The sequence below is a fragment of the Cylas formicarius genome, unplaced genomic scaffold (assembly GCF_029955315.1).
Source record: "Cylas formicarius isolate icCylForm1 unplaced genomic scaffold, icCylForm1.1 PGA_scaffold_9__14_contigs__length_23061073, whole genome shotgun sequence".
NCBI lineage: Eukaryota > Metazoa > Arthropoda > Insecta > Coleoptera > Brentidae > Cylas > Cylas formicarius.
The window spans coordinates 12,142,122-12,152,022 of record NW_026844365.1 but is presented as its reverse complement, the minus strand read 5'-3'; the positions used below and the strand labels follow the sequence as shown (position 1 = coordinate 12,152,022).

Genomic DNA, 9,901 nt, shown 5'->3' with positions numbered 1-9,901 from the left:
GAAGATAATTATAGCGATGGTATCTCCAGCGAGTATCGTTAAACAAGTTCGACATCGCTTTTAAACAACCCGATTATTGTCTTGCACGCATGCAACCCTGACTACATAAAAGCCCCCTTCCTCACTTTAACGTTGCACGTTGCGGTTAAACATGATTCGGTTTTATTGCTTCTTACTTTTTCTATTCTTCATTCGAGTCCGTGGGGTGGGTGATAGTAGGTATTGCGACGCTCGGGCCAGACAGGTCGGTACATTTACGCATGACATACATATACTGCCATTATGCCTGCGTATATCTCCATATACTCCTTCTATAACTCCATATACCTCTATATATATATATATATATATATATATATATATATATATATATATATATATATATATATATATATATATATATATATATATATATATATATATACCTTCTGCGGAAAATGTACCTGTCTGGCCCAAGTGGCGCAATTCCTACCGGTAATATCTCGAAGTGGCTGATGATAATACTTATGATAATGATTATAAAAATAATATTATGTCTCCAGAACAAATCGATAGAAGTGCTGACGGTGCAAAAATGCGACGTCAGCGGTCAGCCGATGGACTTCGACATCAACATGGACTACGATAAGAAGACAGGCAACTTTCGCCTGAAGACCGCCAATGAAATCAACGAGGACTACATCGTAGGCGGCGACACGTAGTTGTCGACTTGGGGTAGAACTCGATTGTTTTCAGGTGTCGGCCACGATAGAGCAGATGATAAACGACGAGTACGTGTTTTTCGCCGACGTAGATAACACATTGTGCGAAATTATCGACGCCTGCTTGAAAACCGCGTGGGAGAAAGCTAGATCGGCCATGGAGCCCCGTATCGAAGAGTCTTGCACCATCTTGCCGGTAATATAGGCCACCCACAAAAATACAACCCACGATTTTATCCGGTATACCATAATTAAGGATTTTCTGGTTTGCCTAACTAATGTACATTTCTTCGTGTGATTTGCCTTTTGCCTTTTCGATCGCAAGTCCATGGTGTTCAGGTGTCCATACCAAGTTTCAGCTCCCTGACATTGATAGCACCTGTTGGTAGCTTTGGAGGAGTATAATATGCCTTTCTACCAGCATTTTTGGGCAGAGCTTTATCGCATGCACTTCCTCGGTCTGTGGATAATCCACGTAGATGCCAATCCCCAGTAGATCAGTCTTAATTTTTACAAAACTTCTGCATTCCTCCCTCGTCGGTTTGTGCTTAGTCGAACTTGCTGACGTTTCGCTAATCATCCGGCGTTACTTCGTAGGCAGGTTCGACGTAGTTACATGATTTCAGCTTTAGAAATTGTCATTTTTGTGCAATTAAAATTACACTACATTATTTGAATCTTCTCATGATAAATATTTTTTAGGGAGAGTACTCGTTGAAAGATTTTAGCCTGAGCAAAGACGAAGTGAAAATGCCGGTAGAAGCGGACGGGCAATTCAAAGCAAAAATCAGCCTTTTCGATCCCAATGAGAACGAAGTCGCTTGCCTAATTGTTGAAGTGATAACTAAATATTAACGACGGCACTTTTGAAGTTCTGCTTCTTATAAATACGTAATAAAACAGAAAAACTAAAGAACTAAACAATTGTTTTATTTATATTTAACTTACCCACTTAACCGCGTAACCACTAAAACTCTTCAAAAGAAATTGTAAAATTATAGCTTTTATTTGAAAAAAACTGTGAGTTTGTATTATAATTTAATTTTAATTATTTATTTGTATGGTAGCAATCTATCTATCCATCTTTTATATAAATAATAGTATGCATATGGTATTGTTGCAAAAATTGACGAACTTGAGTTCAACATGAAAATATAATTTCCAGGATATTGTCCATCTCACTCTGGCTTTGGGTTGCCCATATTTTTCTCAGAGTTTTTTTTAAATTTTGCTAAAATATAACTTTTCCATTAAATTCAATTATCTATATCTGCTTATCTATCAGCTGAAGACGCTACAAACCTTATAATGGGTATTTTTTTTTTCGATGTATAGAACTTTAAGTTGGCATTACTGTTCAAGATGGCGACCGATTTAACAGCTGTCAAGTAATTTATTCTCAGTTTGGTTTGGCAATTCATCATGAATAGACTCACGCCTGAACAACGCTGGCAAATAGTGCAATTTTATTTCGAAAATAATGGTTCTGTGCGGAATACGTATCGCGCACTACGTCCATTTTATCGTCGACAAAATCGTCCATCAGAGCAGTTTTCGCACCACGTTTCCTCTTATTGATAACTCGCATCCCCAGAGACGCCGTACGGTGCGAACAGAAGAAGCTATTGCTGCTGTAGAGCGTAGCATTGGGGAAGACCCGAATGAGTCCATCCGCCATCGAGCACAGGAATTGGATCTATGTCCATCCACTTTATGGAAGATTTTGAAGAAGCATCTTGGTTTACGTGCTTACAAAATCCAATTCGTGCAAGAATTGAAGCCAAACGATCATCAAGTAAGGCGAATGAGCCCAAAACGAGATTGCCGTTGTTCCCGATTTTCATAAGCGGATTTTGTTTATTGGTATGGTTGAATGGCTACGTCAACAAACAAAACTGCCGCATTTGGAGCGAAGCTAATCCACAAGTGTATGTCGAAACACCGTTACATCCAGAAAAACTGACTGTTTGGTGCGCTTTATGGGCTGGTGGAATCATTGGACCGTACTTCTTCAAAAACGATGATGGCCAGAACGTTACAGTCAATGGTGATCGGTATAGAGCTATGATTACTAACTCTTTCATGCCTGAATTGAATAACCATGATGTCCATGAGATGTGGTTTCAACAAGACGGCGCAACATGTCACACAGCTCGTGCCACAATCGATTTATTGAAAGACACGTTTGGTGACCGCCTAATTTTACGTTTTGGACCTGTGAATTGGCCTCCAAGATCTTGTGTGCTAGACTACTTTCTGTGGGGCTATGTAAAGTCACTGGTCTATGCGGATAAGCCACAAACGCTTGACCATTTGGAAGACAACATTCGCCATGTTATTGCCGATATACGGCCACAAATGTTGGAAAAAGTCATCGAAAATTGGACGTCCAGATTGGACTACATCCGCGCCAGCCGTGGCGGTCATATGCCAGAAATCATATTTAAAATGTAATGCCACAAGATTATCTTTCGGATAAATAAAATTCATGTCAATCGAATAATCCGTCGTTGTTTTATTACAACTTAAAGTTCTATACATCGAAAAAAACCACCCCTTATCTAGGACTGTTTAAATAAACATACGTTTGATGAGCAGCCAGTTTTTAAGACTACCCCACTTAACACACTACATATACTTAAATGATACTAGCCTATAAAAGAATCATGTGAATTCAGACATATTTTACACAGAAAAAGCAAAATTTGTTTGCAGAAAATGGTTGAAGACTAATTTGATGAAGGTAGAGATTTCCTTCTTATTTGTGTTTGTGTTTCTTTATTAATTTGTGTAAATTCGATATAATAAAGGTCACTCAAAATACTGTCTGTAGATTACTATTATTTTATATCGACCCAACGTAATCAACCAAATTCTGACATGTGACGTCACCATAGCCAATCAAATCTCTCTTTAGTCACGTCACCGACGCTGAAGAAAACTTAACTCTTTGCGAAGTTTCTTAAAGAAATAAATTTTGGCATATATTCAAAATAAAATCACAATAAATGTAAAATACCTAATTACACACCGATCTAGCGTGCGGGAAGCGTCACTTTACTACCTCAGATTGCTCCCACGGGAGCAATAGGGTGTTTTCGGAGATATTTCCCACGCCTTGAATTTTGACGTTTGCCAATTCTGACGATCATGTTCGTGTTGTTTTGCAAAAGTTTCCCCAAAAACTAACGGTCGTAGAAAAAGTATAGTATGCAACACGTTCCGTAAACATTTTAAGTCACCAGTTTGATAAACTCGTGAGTCAAATGTCGTTTACCGCACTTGTTGCATAATATACGATAATGGATGTAATATTACTTTTCTCAATGTCAATTACTATTTTATTATTATTTTTGCGTATTTCAATCTCAATATTTTTAAATGCTGGTTATTAAATTTGGTTCGACTATACATTGTACAGAACAATGCACTGAGTAAAACACAACCATACTTTCCGGAACGTCCGGAAAAGTCATGTAACGCCACCTTGTCTGTTGTTATTCACTCAAAATTATACGTTATTTCGGTGTAAGGTCGCCTCAATAAAAAAAAAACAAACACAAACCAGGCTAATATATAAAACATGGACTGCGTTTTCCGCATCAAACGCAGCCATGTTCTTCGGGAAATTCACAACTTTTGTGACGTTCCAAATTTGTCTCGTCTGTTGTCAGAAAGGCGGCAGTCCACCAGCCTCCATTAAAGTCGTCAATCTGAACATTTGTCCCGCGAACGGCAAAAATCCGATACAGGGCGACATGTACTTGGACACAGTCGATGGTTTCAAGGTCCTTTCTGCCAGGATAGAGGCGACCAGACCCTTGAATCGCGACATCACGGTAAGGCTTAATTAAAAACTACATTATTCTTGAGGACGAGAATTGACAGTTTGCCTCTATAGGTACTATTTGAAACCCCCCTTTTTTTTAAATACAGTATTTCTAATATTTTAGGGATAGATTTTTTCAGCCCCGAGGGCTGGAGAAAAAACTGTCAAAAACGAGTTTATTACATGGAAAACTTCGTTCCGTTAAATTGTCTGATAATAAAGTAGAACAAAAAAAACATTAACGACTTCCTGCACTAAAAAATATTTTAAAAACACTTTGTAGTATTGATAATGTTTGTTACTATAAGCAATTTGTTTTTACGCTTACTCTAATTAGTATATCTACATTATAATGAACTTGTCACCTTCCAACAGGATATACGAAAATTAAATTTACTTAAGTAAGATCTTCACGGTGACAGATTGACAAATTGAAATATGAAAATATTAATTGAAACTTACTGATTGACAGGGTGTTTTATTTAAAATCATAAAAATTATTTTTGGCTAGTACTTTAAAACTATTCTGGCTAGTACCCGAAGGATACGATATATGCAAGTCGCTGGTTCACCTTGCCTAAGTTGTATGCCCTTGTAAATACTTGGTGATGATAAAAATATTACTCATAAAACTGCACAACTATTTTGATGATAATTGTGGAGTTGTGGTTCTCAAAAGAACTGGTTTGTTACAATCTGAATGTAAATAGTAATTTTTGATATTTTTTAAAAAACCTTGATGACCTTGATAGACAGGCCACCAGCGATGAGATAAAAATAAAAACAATTGTGGTTAGTTCTAAGTGAGACAAAATAGTGACTTCTTTGCTGTTCAGAGCTAACTTATAATATCAAGGCATATCCAAATGTGAATTAGTTCGTTAAGGTCAGCCTTCCAAGTCTTGCAAATATCTTGCTTTTGACATCCAGAAAGAGATAATTAGATTTAGTTTCAATTCCAAATTTGCAAATATACGTTTTGTGAATTCGAAAAAATAATGGCTTTGGTGATGTGATGAAAATAATTGAAAATGCCATGATTTTTCCTCAACTGAAGATCGTGTAGATCTGTTATTGCTGTATTGTAAGTACATTTCTTCTGGATTTCTTCCGCGTCGTGTATTTACTCTATCTTGCCAAACGTACTTCTGGCTTCTTCCGAGCCAATTTTCAGGCAGCATTCTAAAACATACTGTTGCCTTGTTCAGAGTTCAAGTTCTACAGCCTGTGGATGTCAGGTTTTCTTGTAACTACCCTACTTCTAGTACACCTTCCAAACTGACAAATACAGCAACAGCGACTGGGAGACTGACGTGTACACCGACGAGGGAGTCTTGTGTGACTTGCTGAAGGAATACGCAGAAGACGCATGGAATTCGGTAAGGGACGCCATCGAACCCAAACTGACCAACTTCTGCGACTCACCGGCGGTAATGAAAGACATATCTTTGAAGAAATAAATCTAGATCAAACACAATACGTTTTAGGGAGAGTATACTTTAGACAAATTCGAGATTTTGGAAAAGCAATTTAAACCGCCGCCCATGTTTGGGCGACTGATGATCCACCTCAACTTGTACGACGGCGACGACGAACACATATTTTGCGCCGACACTGAAGTCGAAGTCACTCAAAAGTAAACGTTTCACTGTAATATTGTTGAATTAATTAAAAACCAGTACTACCGCAATGAAACTATACCAGTAAAACATTTTTGTTTATTTATTTATTTAGGATGAAGCAGCCATCCTTCGGGTAGCCGGGCAGCACAGTATGGCGTGAAAATAAAATTTTAATGTTTAGTTTTCTATTTTATTTTGCACGCGTCGACCGAAATTGTAAAAATCGCATATCCGCTCGCAATTATCCCAAGTTTTCAATTTTTTTTGTACCACAGCCTGAAGCAATCATACATATGAAAGAAAAATAGAGTATGTGAAGGATTATCCAACGTCATTTAAACTTTTGAAGTAAGTAGAACATAATTAACATTCGGTGTTTGTCCCCTGGCGGCCACATTGAGAAAGTAAGGAGAGTTCCAGATTGCGTACTAAATATAAAAAATATATGTTTTTTTTTCAAAGAAACTTCCTCCGGCTTCTGTAATAATTTTTATAAAATTTCTTGATTCCTCCTGCATCGGTTTTTGTTGATTGCTTAGTCGAACTTGCTGACGTTTCGCCAATCATCATGTTGGCTTCTTCAGAGCTTGACTGAAACTGGCTCGTATTTTACCCCGTACCTGCTTTTATATTGTTTGAGACGGGCGGAGCTAAATGAGGGGCATATACACCGTCTCGGATGACTGGTTGGTTATAGATTCCTATAGAATCTGGGATTTTCCGTTAGTAGAAGAATTCATTATATGCAAGAATTTTAGTTTTATCGAAGAAAATTTTATGTGCGGTTTCGCGATTGTGTTCGGCAACTGCTGATGAGTTTATTTGTCTTAGTCTGTCTACTCTTTGAGCCTAGTTGATATTTTTCGTCCGGTCTCTCCAATGTATTCTTTGCCGCATATGCATGGAATGCTGTAAGCTCCTGGCATCTCAAATGGAATTTTTTCCTTGACGGATCGAAGATGTTGAGAGATTTTGGGACAAGCGGTTTTGACGGTATATTTCTTTAGAACTTTTGATATGTGGTCAGTGATATTTTGAATCTAAAGAAGGTTTGATTGCTATTGGAAGGTTGTGGTGAAGTGTATTTTGTGAAGGAACGTTTAATATCTTTAATGTAGAAATTATTAGAGAGAAGAGCAGTGGTAAGGTGTTTTAATTCTGGGTTTAATGACTCGGAATGAGATAGTTTTACGACTATGCAAACAAGATCTTAACCGCGACTCAGTTCTTTACTTGTCACAATATGGGAATCCGAGACGGCGTATATACCCCTCATTTAACTCCGCCCCTCTCAAACAATATAAAAGCAGGTACAGAGTAAAATGCGAGCCAGTTTCAGTCAAGCTCTAAGAAGCCAACAGGACTATTGGCAAAACGTTAGTTCGAGTCAACAAAAACCGACGCAGGAGGAATCCAGAAGTTTTATAAAAATATTATGGTATTTGATCGAAATGACCAATGGATGTAAGGGGAACTACAACAATCAGTCAGCTGCCTACATCTTCAACAGAAAAATATGGCAGGTTATTTAAATTAAAGGTTTTGATCGGAATTTATTTGCAGGAAAAATAAAATTAAAAATTAATAAAAATAAAATAATACATTAGCTTTTAAATACTGACATTAAAATCTCCATCTCATTTTATGATAAAAGTATGGATAGAAACATGATACCTAATAAATTACTTGTTAAAACACAAATAAAAACTAATAATCTTGTTGCATTGTATGTTAATGACCACCATTGGATAATCCCATTCAAAAGCAATTGGTCGCTTTTATATATCTATGAACAGATCATACCTTTGATAACACTGTCATATCCCTACTTCTTTCCTTTTTTTCGTTTTATGAAAGCTTCATATATTGTTGTGTAAGCGAGCTATTTGAAAATTATGCAGGGGTTGGCTAATACATTTGTAGATAAAAATGTGAAATTTTGAAATTTGTGATATTCAAATTAATATTTTCTAACGTAAAGGAAAGAGATAGTATAGGAAAATGTTTACAAAAGAATTTTGAATAAAACCAGAAAACGGACTAATATACATAGTATTCCATTTGATTGTCCAATGTTGGCCTTCGTTTCATTGCCTACTATAGCCATATATTAGGTTTGAAAAAAGAAGCTATTTAGTTCCGTGGAACTTGCCGATAGATTCAGATGCTGTCACAGTTGGAAAAAGCCAACAATTTTATCCTTTTAAAGATACGGATTAGGTTAAATTAAGAATTGACTTAAAATCTGGTTGCTATTTTCTAACCCAAAGAAGAATATTTCCAAATTTGAGACTTGGGTAGATATGAGAAGTAAATTGTAGTGTGAATTACATAATATTTTTTATGTAAAAGATTATGGTGCGCTTTAATAAAGACATCTGATAGAAATATGGCCCCAGGAAAGAATGTCCACCGATTTGTATAATAATAATAATAATAATAATAATAATAATAATAATAATGAAAACAATAATAATAATAATAATATAATATTTATTTAAATCAAGCATCATTAACATACAATGCAACAAGATTATTACCTAAAGTTTCTGAATTTAAATTCAGGTAAAATTGTGGTCCGTAATAGAAAATAATTTTATACCTACTTGTGTTTAGTATTCTGTGGTTTGGTATACTACTTAGTTCAAGTTTATTAGTAATCATTCTTATTTCGTGTGTAATACAGCGTGTGTTGAATCGTGTGCGAATTATGCAAAATATGTGCGAGTCTAATGTATATCAGGAGATGCTCCGGCCCAAATGTAGAAAACACTATTCTATTGAGACTAAGGAAGTTATAAACAATGTTTTTTTGACTCTCACTGAACGTGGTGCCAGCAAGCAAGCATCTTTAGAACAAACCGCCACATTGACGAAAATTCCAACATCAACTGTATGGAAAATTGTGAATAATCCCATTTCAGTGAGGAAAAAAAGAAGCGATGCTGACATTTTCTCGAGTGAAGATGAAAGTGATCAAGATATAATACGGCGTAAAATTTACCAGTTATACGAGGAACAAAGCGCGCCTACATTAGATATCTTAATTAGGAGGCTTGAAAAAGATGAAACCGGGGTTAAATGTGGCAGAACTACCTTATGGAAGTGTATTCAACACAATAATTTTAACTAATTTAAGTAGGTAAGAAAAATAATTTGTAATTTTATTTTAGATTTAAACATAAATACATACATAAATTAATAAATATTGTTTAGTACCTTTCTTAACAAAACCCCAATTAATTAAATTCTAAACAAAGTACGGACCTGTTCGGCCATATTTCATTCTTACAGATTGCCCGGGTCTTTCCTTAATTCGTATCATTTAGTCACTTTCTTATATCTATGAACAGACTTTAACTCAGAATACCGCGCAAAAGCAGAAACCTAATATACATGGTGTTTGATTTACGATATTGTCATCCATTACAAGTTGAATTGGCAATACTGCAGGTATATAAATATAGCTTAAGCGCACTATTTGATAAAAAAAAAAACATTTAGTTCTTCAGGAGGCTGCTTCATAACAAAGGTGAAAAGTTGTTCATTGTCTGAACAGAAAATTTTTAAATTTCATAATCAGAAATATAAAAATAAAAACAAACATAAAATTATCGCCAAGCTCTAAATTTACAGGCGTAAAAAAAACGTTTTTAAAATTTAATATAATATCGTAGACGCACGCAACAAACAAATAAATATTATAAACAAATATATTGGAATTTCTGGGGCACACAGCAGATAACAAA

The 9,901-nt window shown here is 35.8% G+C and overlaps 2 protein-coding genes across 3 annotated transcripts; both read left to right on the top strand.

Annotated features, from left to right (window-relative positions):
* The first annotated feature begins 46 nt into the window (after nucleotides 1-46).
* On the top strand, nucleotides 47-1,625 carry LOC132707522 (uncharacterized). Of its 2 annotated transcripts, none has more exons than XM_060679415.1 (4): nucleotides 47-205; nucleotides 543-683; nucleotides 736-897; nucleotides 1,404-1,625. In XM_060679415.1, the coding sequence occupies exons 1-4, from the start codon at nucleotides 152-154 to the stop codon at nucleotides 1,554-1,556; spliced, it is 510 nt and encodes a 169-aa protein (XP_060535398.1). In that variant the 5' UTR covers nucleotides 47-151; the 3' UTR covers nucleotides 1,557-1,625. The 2 variants fall into 2 exon arrangements, with proteins under 2 accessions (XP_060535398.1, XP_060535397.1); XM_060679414.1 differs by having other exon boundaries at nucleotides 137-244; nucleotides 489-683.
* Nucleotides 1,626-4,293: 2,668 nt separating this feature from the next.
* On the top strand, nucleotides 4,294-6,332 carry LOC132707273 (uncharacterized). Its single transcript, XM_060679061.1, has 4 exons — nucleotides 4,294-4,540; nucleotides 5,796-5,960; nucleotides 6,018-6,166; nucleotides 6,265-6,332. Exons 1-4 carry the CDS (start codon nucleotides 4,316-4,318, stop codon nucleotides 6,287-6,289), a joined length of 564 nt encoding a protein of 187 aa, XP_060535044.1. The 5' UTR covers nucleotides 4,294-4,315; the 3' UTR covers nucleotides 6,290-6,332.
* Nucleotides 6,333-9,901: the final 3,569 nt, after the last annotated feature.